This window comes from Acomys minous (genome assembly GCF_964271855.1).
Source record: "Acomys minous genome assembly, chromosome: 3".
Lineage (NCBI taxonomy): Eukaryota > Metazoa > Chordata > Mammalia > Rodentia > Muridae > Acomys > Acomys minous.
In genome coordinates this window covers 28,033,118-28,050,696 of record NC_140485.1, presented here as the reverse complement: position 1 = coordinate 28,050,696, position 17,579 = coordinate 28,033,118, and the positions used below count along the sequence as shown (strand labels likewise).

The 17,579-nt window shown below is 40.9% G+C and overlaps 1 protein-coding gene across 10 annotated transcripts in view; it reads right to left on the bottom strand.

The window, feature by feature from the left end:
• TTBK2 (tau tubulin kinase 2) overlaps nt 1-17,579 on the bottom strand; it is a 123,925-nt gene that overhangs the window by 62,452 nt on the left and 43,894 nt on the right. For 9 of the 10 annotated variants that reach the window (XR_014778116.1, XM_084776290.1, XM_084776297.1 and 6 more), the window contains one exon: nt 3,087-3,160. Coding sequence is in view for 9 of the 10 variants with exons in the window: in XM_084776290.1 (XP_084632416.1) it covers nt 3,087-3,160 (74 nt within the window). In the remaining variant the exon portion in view is untranslated. Of the gene's footprint in view, nt 1-3,086; nt 3,161-13,116; nt 13,143-13,413; nt 13,507-17,579 lie in introns of all 10 variants that reach the window. The other variant, XM_084776296.1, reaches the window with a different exon arrangement.

Sequence of the window (17,579 nt, the reverse complement as noted above, 5' to 3'; positions counted from 1 at the left end):
TTTCTGAGACAGGGTTTCTCTGTGTAGCCCTGGCTGTCGTGGACTCCTTTGTAGACCAGGCTGGCCTTGAACTTACTCTGCTTCCCAGTGCTGGGATTAAAGGCATGTGCCATCATGCTAAGCTTATCAGAAATAGTTTATTCCTTCAAAATTTAAAACTGATATTATGTAACTGATTCAACAAAGGGAGGAGAATAAAGCTAATTTAAGAATAAAACACTTGTGGGGGAGGCTGGAGAGATGGCTCAGTGGTTAAGAGCACTTGCTGTTCTTCCAGAGGTCTTGAGTTCAATTCCCAGCAACCACATGGTGGCTCACAACCATCTGTAAAACTATCTGATGCCCTCTTCTGGTGTGCATGAAGACAGTGTACTCATATACACAAAATAAATAAAGCTTCACCCCCCAAAAAGATAAAACACTTAGGATTCCTAGAAGGAATTAAGAATAGCAGTGAGGAGGTAGGTCTGAGCACTCACAATTTATGATATATTGAAGAGGCCTAGTAGCTTTTATCTTCCACATGCCAGATAAGATATGTTCTAGCAGTTACATGAGTTTAGCCTCATCCCAAAACAAGTCAACCATAAATGTAAGGTAGGGTTTAATGGTGACTTAACTTTATGACAGGAAAAAATGTTTTTAAATAAAACCCGAGACTTCAATTTTACCAATAAAGATTCAGGAGTTAGATACTGGGGTGAAAGCCTAGAAAGGTAGAGAAAGCACCCAGTTGACCTTCCTACTCAGCCATCCCATAAGGAAAAAGCCCCTTCTCTATGATGTCTTAAATAAATACCCTTCAACTCAATGTCCCTCCTTCCTGTGTTTTCTTTTTCTTTCTTTCTTTTTTTTTTTTTGTGTGTGTGTGTTGTTGTTGTTTTTCAAGACAAGGTTTCTCTGTATGTACCTGGACTCACTTTGTAGACTAGGCTGGCCTCAAACTCACAGGGATCCACCTGCCTCCCTCCCGAGTGTTGGGATTAAAGGTGTGCGCTACCATACTGGTCCTATATTTTCTTATGCTCACTTCCTGTCAACTGGTTGCTTGCTCTGCATCTTGACCATTTTATTTAGCTCTGGTTTACAGAAAGCGCTTGGATTAAAGGTGTGTGCTAAGACTGAGTCACACAATACTTGTTTACAATAAACAGAAGCTCTTGCACTAATCGTGTTTGCTAGGGTTGAGCCACATCACAAGAAACAGGTTTTTCCAGTTCACAATCTTGGGGTTCACAATGTGATCAAATATCCAACAACAACAACAACAACAACATTACAGCATGAAGGTCAAATGGAAAGGTTCTCACACCAGTTGGAGCAAGCTTGCCATATACACTTGCTACCTAGTATATACCAACCTCAAAGTTTCCCAGTATTAAGAACCTTATCATTTACAAAAAGGGAGATTTAGGTTAATTGCAAGAATGAGTATATTCTAACACTGAGATTAAAAAAAAAAAAAAAGCTTTGCTACATAGGTCTTAGTAATAGTTTGAAGAAAAAACTAAAGATATTTCTGTCAGAACAAGGGCATCAGTGCTGGTTATAACCACCTTCAGGTTAATCCCATACAAATTACAAACTCTTTTTAGCTAGTTTTAACATTTGCAAACTGGAGAGGAAATCTGTTCTCCCTATCCCATGGAGCTATGGAGAAAGTCAATAAAACAGCCAGGCGTGGTGGTACACACCTTTAATCCCAGTACTTGGGAAGCAGAGACAGGTGGTGAGCTTGAGGCCAGGTTACACAGAGAAACCCTGTCTCAAAAAACAAACAAACAAACAAACAAAAAAGAGACGTGAAAATTTCAGACAAGACTATATGTATATAGTTCATATCAGTGGCCAATTTGAGAGAAATAAGGGAACACATTAGTGAACTGAAAAGTGTACAAAGGTAACCACTTCAATATGCTAACTCGAGATGGTGACGCATGAAACTGTAGAAAGACTTCAGGGACAGTGGGATGGATGACTCAGCAGCGGAGGTCCTTGCTGCCTAGTCTGATACCTAAATGTAACCCCTGAACCTACGTGACAGAAGGAGAGACCCAACTCCCACAAGCTGTCTTCTGGCCTCCACACACATGTGGCATATTCCTCCAACCTCCAATGAATTAATTTTAAACAAGACCAAGCCAGCCATGGCAGCACACAACTGTAATCATAAAAATCAGGAGGCTAAAGCAGGAGGATCCTGAGTTTGAGGCCAATCTTAGCTACACAGTGAGTTCAAAATCATCTTGTGCTACTCAGTGAGTCCACATTTTATAGGTAACAACAACAAATATAGTATGCAGAAAGAGTAACATCTTTCAGTCTAAGTCAAATATTGAAGAATACTTGAGAAACAAAAATGGCCTTCAGAAGAGAAGAGGAGAAACATTTAGGGCAGGATTTATGATCTAACTCACTGTCATGTAAGTAACATAGAAGAAAATAAAAGAATCCAAATGTCCAAATTGTGAGAACTGAAGATTTAGGCAGTGAGGTGAACCGTTGTTTTAAACCTGGAGGCAACTGTGTACTGTGTGTGTTCAGGTGCACAGGCGATGCCAAGGAAAACGGAATAGTTTCCTGACTCTCCCTACTGTAGCTCTTACTCCCTTATTTTCTTCATGAACTCTTTCACTCTGACTCCATTCCCGACTAAAGGGTAAGGACAACAAACACTATGCTGAGAGAAAGAGGAAGAGAAATAGTGTTCATCCTCTACTTCAACTAATGCTTATGGTTTTAACACAGTGTATGGGGCTTGAGAGCGTGAGGGAAGACTTGAAATGCCTGAGAGGAAAGAGGAAAAGGAAAGCAACACAGAAAGGCAAGGCTCACATTATAAACCACAACCCACTTTGAGATTAAATGCTATGTAATAACTACAACTGATAAAGGTACAGATAAACAAAAGTAGATATTATAATTTCATTTTTCGGAAAATCTATACCAGGATAAATTTCAACATATACAGTGTACAGCATTTGGGCATGATAATAAGAATGCTGCCATTTTTATTCCTGTTTACTGTAACTGGGTATTTTGATCAAAACTAAAAAATTTTAAGACATACTTTCAAGGTAACATACCTGCAATTGCATGACCACATAGTTGAAGCGATCATTTCTCCCACAGCCAATAAATCTACAAACATGGTCTTTCCCTGGATGAAAAGAGAAAGAAAACAGTGGAAAAGAATGCACTATGGTTTCTCCTTATGAAAGTCAGTTGGGTTTCTGATTAGTACTCTATGACTTAATATAAACTATATAAAATGTGTCTTGAGACAATAAGAAACAGGAAATTTATATTATTTATTTTTAGCCTCCCATCACCAGGTCCTGCTCTGCTCTTTGCATATTCAAATAAATGTTAAATGAGTAAGTAAAAAAATAAATTAATAAGGGAATAAAGGTAACTTATCTATAAAGGAAAATATTTTCAAAGTCACTTAGAATTACCCTGAGTAGATACAGTAAGAACTGTGTTAGACAAACACTGAAGTGTACGCTCCTTCTGACATATGCCATTTACACTGCTGCAGCAAGTTATGTGATCAGCAAGGCGGTACTGCCTGGGATGGACAGAGGGACTGAGAAAAGCAGGAAGAAACCCGAGCCGTCTCCTGATTTTAAAAAGCATACTTCTGTCCCAAAAGACAACCAAGGCCAGGGTAGAGCAACCACAGACAGTGCTGGAAGAACTGAGGCACTACACGAAGTCTTGTGCTCCACAGAGAAGACTCACAAATACATATATGTAGTGTTTTCCCACACTGGCTACTCAATTCATCAAAACCACCTAGGAAACAAAGATTCCTAAATGCCAAACTGCCTTCCAATCTATACAGGAAAGATACAACTTCAAAAGTCTATAAATGGGCTGAGGGCTGACAGGGCAGAGGTAGAGAGGTTTAAGGCCAGCCTCTACTATCCGAGTTCAAAGCCAGCCAGGGCTAAATAGTGAGACTCCATCTCAGAAGACAAAAACAGAAGCAGTGTGGAAACAAAGAAGAAACTTTAAAATATAAATCAGCATGCACAAAAATAGAGTCCTTCAGGAAAATAGCTTTGCTGGGTGTGGTGGAGCACACCTTTAATCACACCACTTGAAAGGTAGAGGCAGGTGGATCTCTGAGTTCAAGGCCAGCCTGGTCTACAAAAGGAGTTCCAGGACAGACAGGGCTACAACACAGAGAAACCCTGTCTCAGAAAAACAAAAACAAAAACAAATACTTCAAGAATATCCTGACAGGAAGAAAAGTTATCACAGAAATGACAAAATCTACAGAAGAGCTCAGCTCAGGAGATGGATGAGGGGGCAGAGTGCTTGCCATCAGTGCATGAGGGAGGACCTGAATCCAGACCCTCAGCGCCCACATAAAAAGCCAGATGTGGTGATGCACACCTGTCTGTGACTCCACAGAGGGAGAGGTGGAGACAGGAGGACTGTGAGGACTTGCTAGGCAAAACTGTGACTTTTCAGAGTCAGTAAGAGACCCTGTCTGAAGGGAATGAGGCAAAGAACAATAGAAGAGGATGCCCTCTATCTTCTGCTGGTCTATTCACAGGTGCGCGTGGTGGGCACACACAAACATACACAAAAGAATGGCTGCTCAAATAAATAATTAGGCAGTCACTAGAAATGAAGGGGTAGAGGCCAATTTATAAAGGGTAAATGAAATGAGACACTGAGGGTGGACAATCTTTGAAGGTAGCTTATAAAATTAAAACAACAGTGACACACTAGGGGCTATAAAAAGATTAAAAGAAACTTCAAAAGTAATTTGTCCACTTAAGGTAAAAATATAGTCAAGTGAACACTGGGTGTGGTGATACACACCTGTAAATCCCAGCACTCAGGAGGCAGAGGCAGGTGGATCTCTATGAGTTTGAGGCCATCCTGGTCTACAAAGTTAGTCCAGGACAGCCAAGGTTACACAGAGAAACCCAGTCTCAAAAAAATCAAAAACTAAAAATAAAAATTCAGTTAAACCAACAGGGACATGGTGGTGTGCACCTTTAATCTCAGACCTCTGGGAGGCAGTGGTAGGTAGGTTGCTGTGAGTTCAAGGCCAGTCTGGTCTACAAATTGAGTCAGTCTAGGACAGCCAAGGTTATACAGAGAAACCCAGTCTCAAAAAACAAACAAACAAACAAACAAAAATAGAATCAAGCCTTACTTTGGCTAATAATTTAACATCTTTGTTTGGTTTCGCTTTTGGAGACTGGGTTTTGTTAGCCCAGGAGGGCCCTGAAATCTCCATTCTCAAGCCAGGCGTGGTGGCTAAGGAGTGCTGAGAGGCAGAGGCAGAGGCAGGTGGATCTCTGTGAGTTTGAGGCCATCCTGGTCTACAAAGTGAGTCCAAGCCAGCCAAGACGTAGAGAAACCCTGTCTCAAAAAACAAAAACAAAAACAAAACTCCATTCTCTTGCTTCAGATTCCTGAGTGTTGGGATTAATGTAATTTGTTTGTTTTGCTTTGTTTTTAATCTGGATTATCAGTTACCACACCGAGGATCAATTTAGCAACCTTTTCCTCAGCTTCAGTCACAAAAAAACTACAAAGCTTTAATTAATCAACTTGTTGCCAATACTTTGGGCTCCACTTTCACTGCTGGAAATATAATAGAGTACAGCATTTGCTAGCATACATGAAACTTGAGGTTCTAGTCTTTTTTTTTTTTTTTTAAGATTTTCTTTTTTGGTTTTTCGAGACAGGGTCTCTCTGTGTAGCCTTGGCTGTCCTGGACTCGCTTTGTAGACCAGGCTGGCCTCGAACTCACAGCAATTCCACTGCCTCCGCCTACTGAGTGCTGGGATTAAAGGCGTGTGCCACCACACCAGCTGAGGTTCTAGTCTTAACACTGTTTTAAAACAAAACAAAACAAAACAAAAACAAAAACAAAACAAATAAAATCCCCAAAACCAAAATGGAACAAGAAGATTTGTCTCTAGCACATACTTTTTTTTTTTGGTTGGTTTTTGGTTTCTTGTTGTTGTTGTTTTAAAGATAGGGTGTCAATTCTGCCTCAGCCTCCAAATTGTCAGATTACAGGAATGGACTACTGTGCCCAGCTCTTTGCAACATATACATCAAAGACATCTCAACCACATAAGACAGTACTAGATACACTTCCTTTCAGAATGCTCCTCTGAAATACCTATATTATACTAAAACAATTTATCTCTTGCTATTAAAAACAACACCCCGATGTTTCTGTTGTTGTTTTGTTTTTGAGACAGGGTTTTTCTGTGTAGTCCTGGATGTCCTGGAACTCAATTTGTAGACCAGGCTGGTCTCAAACTCATAGAGATCTGCCTCCCTCGTGCTGGGATTAATGGAGCATCACCACAGCTTGACTCACCCTGATGTTTTTGTGTGTCTGTTTAGCAGTGTTGGGGATGGACTAACTGTGTACATTCTAGTCAAGTGCTCTGCCCTTAGATTAATCTTCCTCAGCCTTTTGTTTTACTTTTCAACTTGAAGCAGTCCCAATGAGTTGCCCAAGCTAGTCTTGACCTTCTGATCCTATCTGCCTCCAGAATGCCAGGATTATAGGCTTGTACTCCACAATTAGCTTAAATTGCTCTGCTTTAAAAAACAAAAAGGAATTTAGATTTAAATAAATTAATGATTCTTTATTCAGCTATCAAAACATGGCAGTGGCAAATTTTTTAGTACTTGTCAATACATTTCTATCACTTTAGGTGATAATTTAATGGGTTCATTTCTTATACTTTATAGTATAGTATACTATTTTTCTTTTATATTTATGCAATTAATGAAACTATTTAATAAAGTTAACTCAATAAAAAACATATGTGTCTATAGCAGCTACGATTTAATGACAACAGTAACTCTTTACCAACACTAAAGCAACTGCTCAGATGACTTCTGTGGTGAACACTGAGGCTAGCTGAGGAGTACAGGGAGCATATACTGTCTGGGACCTAATGCAATACCTAATAAACAGTGAAACAATATTTGCAAGTGAACAAATTAAGAGAAATAATAGTTAATAAAATATGTATAATATTCAAGCAACTGTTCCATTTTATATATTTTCATGCATTCAATTTTCACAATAAAATAAGTATTAGCATTTCCTTTGTTTATCAGATACAGAAGTAAAGGATTAATTACTTAGTCCAAACTCTTACTGCTAGAAAATGATGGTGCAATTTGATTCTAAAGCTTTTATTCTTTAAAAAAAAATGTTTTGTTTGCATTTTGTTTCCTTTTTCCCCCCCCCGAGATAGGGTTTCTTTGTGTAGCCTTGGTTGTCCTGGACTCACTTTGTAGACCAGGCTGGCCTTGAACTCACAGAGATCTACTTGTTTCTGCCTCCCTGAAGTGCTGGGATTACAGGTGTGCATCACCATGCCTGGCTAAAACTTATTATAGTTATTTATGTACTTATTTATTGAAGGTGTGTATATGTGAGTACGCTGGACACTCGTGTGGAGGTCAGAAGACAATCTGTGGCAGTCAGTTCTCCTCAATCTTCTGGGCCCCAGAGATGGAACTCAGGTTGTAAGGCTTGGTAGCAAGAACCACCTGGGCCACCTTGCTGGCTCCAGAAAAACCTTGATTCTTAACCATTATACAAAACCAAGTGCAACAGATTTTAAACTCGGGTAATATCTTGTTAATAAATATGAAAGCAAACCTAGGTCTGGTGGTACAGCTACCTGAGAGGCTATAGAGAAGAATGACAAGTTCAAGACCTGCCTGGGTTTCAGACTGAGTGAGAAGACACTGCCTAAAAACACAAAGTACAAAGTAGGCTTTGGGGATATAGCTCAGTGATAAAGCATTTGTCTAGCAAACATAAGGCTGTAGGGTCAACTCCTAGTACCTCCCACACACAATTATTGAAACTACAAGGAAAACAAAGACAAGAAGATCTAGTGCACACGTGTGTGTGTGTGCGCGCGCGCGCGCGCCGCACACACACACACATACACACACACATACACACACATGCACACACTAAAACTATGTATTCACAATACAAGGTGAATTAAGTTCTCTGAACTTAAGTTCACAGGCCATAAACACAAAGAATATAAAGCCTATAGCATTATAAGGTACAGTGAATACACAGAAGATTAAAATAAGTTATCCTAGAAGATCATGTGTAAATCAAATTACTACATTTTAAATTTATGAAAAGATTATTTAAAAATAAAACTTTTTTTTTCGACACAGGATTTCTCTGTGAAGATTTGGCTGTCCTGGACTTGCTTTGTAGACTGGGCTGGCCTTGAACTCACAGAGATCAGCCTGCCTCTGCTCCTGAGTGCTGGGATTACAGGTGTGGGCCACTGCACTCAGGTCGTAAACATAAAACTATTAAGAATTAAGATTATATATGTAACTAGTTTAAATCAGCCATAATGAACAAAATAATTTATGTCAGTTGCTGGAAAATGGAGCTAGAGCTTGTCATATTAAGTGAACTGGACAAGACTCAGAAAGACAGACAGATAGACGTTTCTCTTAATGTGGCCGTGCACATGCATGGGCTATTACTTCTCTTCTTGCTCTGACACAGTACCTGACAAGCAGCTTAAGGAGAAAGAGGTATATTTGGCTCACAGGTGGAGGAGACACCAAGCTGGGGAAGCCGTAACAGTACAAGCCACAGACAGCTCATCATACTGTGTCCGACATCAAGCAACAGAGAGGAATGAATGCTAGCTCTCAGCTTGCTTTTTCCTTTTTATTCAGTTCAGAATCTGACCCCATGAAATGCTGCCATTCATGTTTCAGTCGAATCTTCCTACCTCAATTAACCTAATTCAGAAACTCCCTTAGCGACACACCCAGAGCCTTTTTAGTACTACACACACACACACACACACACACACACACACACACACACACACACACACACACGTCTGACCAGGCTTCTGAGTGCATCCCCCCACCACAGAAACGTATATAACATACAGCTGAAAGCAGAAGGGTGACGATTTCAGAAGATGAAGAGCACTAACCGGAGGGGCGGCGGGGGAGGGCAGGCGTTGCTAATGGAGGAGATGTGCCAAGGTACCTTTTCTGCTTGAGTGGAAATGTCATTATTCAGTAACGATCTTTAGAGAACTGCTCAAAACAAGCTGGGCGTGGTGGCGCACGCCTTTAATCCCAGCACTTGGGAGGCAGAGGCAGGTGGATTGCTGTGAGTTCGAGGCCAGCCTGGTCTACAAAGCAAGTCCAGGACAGCCAAGGCTACACAGAGAAACCCTGTCTTGGGGGGAAAAAAAGAAAAGAAAGGAAGGAAAGAAGGAAAAAGAAATGCTCAAAACTGACAGGGTGGAGAGTTGGGAGTCAAGGTAGATTAGGGCAGGTGGCAGGAAAAGACAGGAAACACGGCCTAAAGCAGTGGACACTGAGTTTTCCTTCATTGTTAATCATACTAGATTTAGTCACCTACTGTGAGGGCATTTCCAGAAGAGAGACATACAGAAAGACAGCTTTTTACATGGGGGCAATATCCCACGCTGTGGGGTAAAGAAGAGGCAAGTGAAACGGAAGAAGAGAGGACAAAGCCAGGCAGCAATGGCATTCTTCTCTCTGCTCCACCACACCCTCCATACCACAATGGACCCTCTTAGACCATGAGCCCAAGGAAAAATCTCCTCCCTTATGTTGTTTGATAAATATAAGGTCACAGCTAAAGAAAAGTAACTACAATACACGCCAATGTGCTGTAACATCAACTAGGGGAGGCCCTCCACTTCCATGGGCAGTAGCTCCAGAATCTCCCCCACACACCAAAGTTTGAGGGTGTGCAAATCTTATATAAAATAGGATTGTGGGGCTGGAGAGATGGCTCAGCGGTTAAGAGCACTGACTGCTCTTCCAGAGGGCATGAGTTCAATTCCCAGCAACCACATGGTGGCTCACAGCCATCTATAATGTGATCTGATGTCCTCCTCTGGCCTGCAGGTGTGTATGCAGGCAGTGCTCTGTATACATAATAATAAATAAATAAATCTTTTTAAAAAATAGGATTGTATTTGCATATAACCTATTTTTATCCTCCTTGATTCTTACATTACCTAGTCCAATGTAAAGGTTAGATATATGGTTGTGATCTTGTTTGGGAAATATAACAAGGAAAAAAGTACACATATGTTGGGTTCTGATCTAATTTTTCCTTCCTTCCTTCTTTCCTTCCTTCCTTCCTTCCTTCCTTCCTTCCTTTTTTGTTAAATACAAGGTCTCACCATGTAATTCTGTAAGAGGTCTACCTGCCTCTGCCCTAAGTGGCACCACAGTTGATTCTTTTTCTTTTTGAGAAAACATAGCCCAGGCTGGCCTTGGGCTAAAGAGCTGAGGTTTACGTGGTGCTGAGATCACAGCCAGCTCAGGCCTCTGACAAGCATTGTACCATCTAACTCAGTTACACTCCGAGTCCAAGGAGCCTTCTTGTTTGTTTGTTTTTGAGATAGGGTCTCTCTTTGCAGTCCAGGCTATCCTAGAATTCACTATATAGAAGAGGCATATTTCAAACCCACAGAGCTCTGCCTCCTGAGATTAAAGGTGTGAGCCACTATGCTATACAGCTTCCAAAAATGTTCCACCTCCAATTGGTTGAATCCATACACATGGAACTAATGGATATGAAGTTCAGAAGACATATTTATTTTTGCCCTTATATCGATCAATTTATAAAAGCTTTAGGGTTTTCTAAGTGACTGAAAAATATCTTTTGCTTCGTATAGCCCTATAAACGATATCAGGATGGCTCCAGTTACCATAAAAATGAATTGACCAGAATATTTAGAGTACAACTTTCAAGCCCACTCATTAGCAGGGAAGTGGGCTGAGGGAGCCTAGAAGCTAAGCTCTGTAAAACTCTTGAACAGGACTTAAGGCCACCTAGGTTGCTGAGCAAGTGAAGGAGTTGACCCGGTATAAACCCAAAGACTACATGAAAGCTGCAACCTCCATATCTAGCCCTAGGTATCTCTTCAGCTTATCTTTTACAATGTCCTTATAATAAACCAGGGAACTTATTTTTCAGACCACAAGAGATACCTCACCATGAGATGCACCCAGTTTTTAGAGCAGTAAAACAAGGAAAAATTATTCTGAACCAAATTAGAATATAATAAAATATTTATTAAAATGTAACAAAATACAGTAATATTAAATAGTGTTATCTCAGCAGGAGGAAAGACTTAAGAGGCTCAAGCACTTTTCTAGTTTCCTCGGATGGCACACTGAAGACGTCAATAAGTGACCTCTTTGTTGATGCCTGATGGACAGCAATCGGACCATAAGGCGCACCCTAATTTCCCCCACTTTGGGGGGGGGAAGTGCATCTTAGGGACTGAAAAATGTGTTAAGTGCTTCTCCCAGTTCTACAAACCATCATAGCAAATTAGTTGAACCTAAGAAGGGGTCATGAGATCTACTAGAGAATTATTTGGTACACGGGGGAAATCCCCACAAATCTGGTGACAGTGTCTTATGTTGAAGGTAAGAGCACAAGGAAAGCACACTCCATTTTCCCTCCTACAGTGTCATTATGCAATTCAGATTTGACTCATTATTAGATAATGGATGCCGTAAAGAGTCATCCAGTATTTTCAACGATAAAGCTACATGGTCCAGACTCTGTTTTGGAAAAGTAATGCATGTTATGACGGGAGCCAAGGGAGTCAACCAGCCAGTGAGCTAAGAATAAAGAAAGTCTAAGTGAATCATTGGAAGTAAAAATTTCTTTTTAAAGTTTTCAATTTAAGAAACAGATGGTAAGGGCTGGAGAGATGGCTCAGTGGTTAAGAGCAATGGCTGCTCTTCCAAAGGTCCTGAGTTCAATTCCCAGCAACCACATGGTGGCTCTCAGCTATCTATAACGAGATCTGCTGCCCTCTTCTGGCGTGCAGGTGTACACGTAGGCAGAACACTGTATACATACATAATAAATAAATAAATCTTAAAAAAAAAAAAAAAAGAAACAGATGGGAAGCCAGGTACTCCTTTAATCCTAGCACTCAGGAGGCAAAGGCAAGCAGATCACTGTGAGTTGTGGGCCAGACTTGTCTACAAAGCAAGTCTAGGACAGGGAAGGCTACACAGAGAAACCCTGTCTTGAAAAAATAAACAAACAAACAAACAAACAAACAGTCTGTAGTTATAGCTCAGCAATAGAGCAGCTGCCTAACAAGTGCTAGATCCTGGCTAGATCCACAAACCAATAAGTAGAATGTGCAGGAAGGCGGGTGGGGTAAATAGTGAACTAAGACACTCAGCTGTTTAAAGAAGAAGTTTAGTTTAAAAGAACTAGGCCAGCTGGGCATGGTGGTGCGCTGGGGACAGGGGGCCTAAGCTAATGCTAGAATACCAGAAGGACACTAATAAAGAAATAATTCTTCAGGGGTCTAAGCCACAAATGTGAAAGTGACAGACTTTTATACCTTCTAGTTTCCACATTAGGATTTAAGCAAAGGGCCAATAAGGTGGCTCAGTAGGAAAGGTACTTGCTGCATTAAGCCTGAAGACCTAAGTTTGATCTTGGGGTCAAGTGAAGCCACCACTACCATCCCTACACACACACACACACACACACACACGGAATATTGTTAGCTAGTTTTATGTCAACTTGACAGAAGCTAGAGAAAAGAGAACCACAATTGAGAAAACGCCTCTGGAAGACTGCCAGTAGGCACGTCTGCAGGATACTGTTTTGCTTTAATGTGGGCCTGGCTCACAGTAGGTGGTGCCATCCCTGGGCAGGTGGGTCCTGGGTGCTATAAAAAAGCAAGCCAGTAAGCAACACTTCTCCATGGCCTCTGCTCTTGCCTGTGCTGGCTTCCATCAGCAATGGAGTGTGACGTAAAAGTTATAAGATGAAACAAACCCTTTCCTCCATAACTTACTCTTGTTCATGGTATTTACTACAACAATAGAATTTTAAGATAAAAATTGTATATACATATATACAACAGATATAGATAGATAGATGATAGATAGAAAGATATGTGTGTGTGCATACATATATATATATATAATTTAAAGCAAAACTAACAATGATAAATAAATTATAGACTAACAAAAATAATGGGGAAAAAGATGATAGAATCCCTATTAAAATCCTACCTGACTTGTTTGCAGAAATGATCAAGCTGATTCATATGAAGTCACAAGGGACACAAATGGTCAAAATAACATTGAAAAATAAAAAGTTAAATCAGTCACAATTCTTCACTTCAGATTTTACTTAACAGCATAATTAACTTTAATCAAGACAGTGTAGTACCAGCTACACTACATAGGTGAAATAAAATCCAAATTTCAAAACTGTCACCCCTCCCTCCACCACAAACATTCCAGGCCTCTTCCATTGCTCTTGACTACCCTTGACAGTGAGACCCTATTGCTGAAGAAACCACATACCTGAGTATGGACATGGAGAAATCAAGCTGGTAACAACCTGGAAGCTTCATTCCTACTGGCTAGCTTTCATAGTGCTGGAAGATTCTATGCACACTACCGGGGGAGAAAAGTCATCATCAGTCTTGCCCAGCTGTGAACCCTGGGAGCTACAATAATGCCTGGGCCTGGCAAAGTATGCCCCACTGTGCTGCAATAGTGACAGGAAGGTTGACTGCATTTAAATTTTGTTCCATAAGACTGACCCCATGCCTGGTGCTATTAAACAGGGTAAAAACCTGTCACTGGCTAAGTCACAGGCCCTAGGTGAGGAACTACTACTATCATTTAGCTAAATGGACATTGTATTAAACTGACTCCATTAGGGCTTATCACTATACCCAGATTAATGAACGTCTCAACCCTCATCAGGGAACTGTCTTCACAGTAGATGAATATTAACAGAGACAACTGGTCAACATTCAGAGAATAATAGACCCAGAGAGTGCTCAGCTCCAAATGGAACAACTATCTGGGCTTGGAGGCACACCCCTTTAATCCCAGCACTCAGGAGGCAGAGGCAGGTGGATCGCCGTGAGTTCCAGGACAGCCTGGTCTACAAAGTGAGTCCAGGACAGCCAAAAGGACACAGAGAAACTCTGTCTCAAACAACCAAAAATTAAAATATAAATAAATAAATAAATGAGACAACTATCAATCTCTCTCACAGACACAACTCAGAGATTATCATGGGAAGAGGAGTATAAAAGCCAGAGGGAATGGATCTGTAGTGGATTAGTATTTGTTGTACATGACAGCACAGTTTCACACATGAATTTACAATGGCTAGGACTGCATGTACAAGACCTGTACAACATCAAGTCAGCCAAAATCTCAGCATGGATTGGGGGAGGAACTCAAGAAATCTCACCCCTATTTGAAGAGCTACTGGCAGTTGATGGTAACTAGGATGGGAAAAGTCACTTTACTTGAGGGCTAGGGGCTCACAGAGGCTAACTATGCTCTAGAGCAGATGGTACCACACCTATTTCCTGCCAGAACCCTCTTTCCTACCCTTAATTAATTTTTTAAAGAGAGAGCATGGATTGGAGATGGCCTAGAGTTGGCTGTCCTCCCACAGGACCTGGTTAAGTTCCCAGCACCCACACGGCAGCACACAACCATCTGTAACTCCACTCCCAGGGGGCTCCTATGACTTTTTCTGGCCTCTGCAGGCACTGCACACATGTGGTACACAGACATGAGGCAAAGTACCCATAGATAAAATAAAAATAAATATAAAAAAAAAAAGAGAGAGAGAGTAGATGAAGTTGGGAAGGAAAAGTGCAGGACAGGGGAGGAAGTAGAGGGTAAAGAACTGGGGGTTAGTTAGATCGAACACATCCTTTGTATGTGCAGTGGTTTGAATAAGAATGACCCACAAAAGGCTCATATATTTGAATGCTTGGTCCCTTGTTGGCTGAACTATTTGGGAAGGATCAGAAGGTGTGGCATTGTTGGAATAGGTATATCACTAGGGGTGGGCTTTGAGGTTTCAAAAAACTGTGCCATGCCCAGTTTGCTCTCACTTTCTGCCTTGTGCTTGTGGCTCAAAATGAAAGCTCCTTAGCCTGCCTGCCTGCTGCTCTAACCTTCTGAAACTGTAAGCACCTAACTAAATGCTTTTATAAGTTGTTTTGGTCATGGTGTTTTGTCATAGCAATAGGAAAATAAGACAGTAGCCAGGCGTGGTGGCGCATGCCTTTAATCCCAGCACTCAGGAGGCAGAGGCAGGCAGATCTCTGTGAGTTTGAGGCCAGCCTGGTCTACAAGGCGAGTCCAGGACAGCCAAGGCTACACAGAGAAACCCTGTCTCAAACAAACAAACAAACAACAATAAAAGTAAGATAGCATGTATAGAAATTAAATAACAGCTTTTAATAAAAAATATGGGGGAAAACCCTAATTTTTAGTTAACTGATCTTTGCCAAGGTTGTCAAAATATTTTAGTGGTGAAAATGGTATTTTCTCTTATTGGTACCAGAAAAACAGAACTGGATATTCACATGAAAAAGAATAATTTAGATTCACATAAAGTAAAAATGTATTGAAGTGGATTAACATAAAATATTAAGTGACAATTATAAATCTCTTAAAGGTATGTAAAAGTTTTTGCACGTTCCAGTTATGCAGATTTCAGCTGTGATATGAAAAACAATGCCCAAACTATATCATTGAAAGAAAGTAGTAATAACACCCTCTTTAATACGCCAATCTTCAATTTTTTGTTTTACTTAATTTTAAAAGATGTATTTATGTAGCATGTATTTTTAATACTTATTTTATTTTAGTTTCTTATACCTCTACCTCCTTTCCAGGCCCCCCCACCCCCACGGAGAGAAAGGTTAGAAGGGAGAAGGGGCGTGGGTCTCTTTTCTACTTCTGACTGGTTAGGGTTGTTGGGTTCTTTGGGGGAAATTCCAATCTTCATTTTAGGATATCTCCAACTTCTCATCAAACTACCTCAACAACAACCAGGCGCCGCAGAGGGGAGCACCAGCAGCTTTCCTTGTCAACATTTTCTTCATGAGTCCTCTTTCTGGGCTCTGCTATTTATACCATCCAGTCCTCAGCGTTCCACTCTATCAGCTGGCAAAGACCACACCCCACCAAGGTGATTATAGTCAGCAGCTGTAAACAAATTAAAAGCAGCTCCATATTCCACCCTGGGTTTTTAGAGAAATCAAAACTTCCACTACATATTTATTATTTTATGTGTGTGAGTGTTTTGCCTGCCTGTCTGTGCACCATGTACATGCCTGCGGCCATGGAGACCAGAAGAGGGCACTGGATCGCCTGGAACTGGAGTCACAGACAGCTGGAAGAGCAGCCAGTGTTCTTAACCACTGAGCCATCTCTCCAGTCCCTGACTTTTTGTCTTTAAGACAGAATCACAAATAGAGGTTGGCCTTGAACTAATGATCCTCTTGCTTCTATCTCTCAAGTGATGAAGAGAACTGACTCATGCATCTGTCCTCAGACCTTCACACACATGCTGTGGCACACATATGTACCCTCTCCCACATAGTCACAAAATAAATAAATCTTTTTTTTTTTCAATACAAGGTTTCTCTGTGTAACACTCTGGTTGTCCTGGAACTCGCTCTGTAGACCAGGCTGGCCTCGAACTCACGGAGATCCATTTGCCTCTGCCTCTTGAGTGCTGGGATTAAAGACATGCACCACTATCTCCTGTCTTAAATCTAATATTTTTATGAGCAAGAAAAGAGGCTACTATAGATGGCTCACTGGGTAAGAGTGCTTGTTGTACAAGTAGTGGGGACCCAAGATTAAGTCTTCAGCACTTATCTAAAACATCCAGGCCTTGGGGAGCAGAGAACGGAGATCCTGGGAGCTTGCTGGTGAGCCAGCCTAGCCAAAGCAGTAAACTCCAGGTTCAGTGAAAGACCGTATCTCAAGTGAATAAAGGGGGTGAAAGATGAAGATACAAGTGTCTCCTTTGTCTTCCACACGGGCTGATACAGGCATGCACTCTCATACACACACACATACCATCAACTCACACATAAAAGAAGAAAAACAATCTGAAATCCAGTCATGAGACAGCTCTGAGACTTAAGGAATAAATTTCTGGCCAACTAAAAGCCAGGAAATACTATAATTCTGTAAAAACTGTACTGCTGGAATGCCACAGAAACACCAAATTAGCGCTAGTTTCGTCAGTCTAACATCTGTTCCTCCTATACTGCCTGTTCCCCAACAAAATAAACAACAACCACAAAAAAGAATTATCTACTACCCTAGTGAAACTCTTCAAATCTCTCTACCACAAGAGAAAAACTAAGGATGAGTACTGTCTTCAAAGAATTTTGTTAATTTCAGCCATTCTAATGGTATGCAGTGGTATCTTTGTGTTATCCTAATGTTTAGCCTTACATTACATTTTCTACTCAATATCTTAAATTTACCTACTAATGTCTATTAAATTTTTTCATTACAATATTTTTTTACACTGGGCAGTGGTGCACACCTATAATCCCAGCACTCTGGTAGGTAGAGGCAGGCAGATTTGCTGTTAGTTCAAGGCCAGCCTGGTCTACAAAGCAAGTCCAGGACAGCCAGGAAACCCTATCTTGAAAAACCGTGTGTGTGTGTGTGTGTGTGTGTGT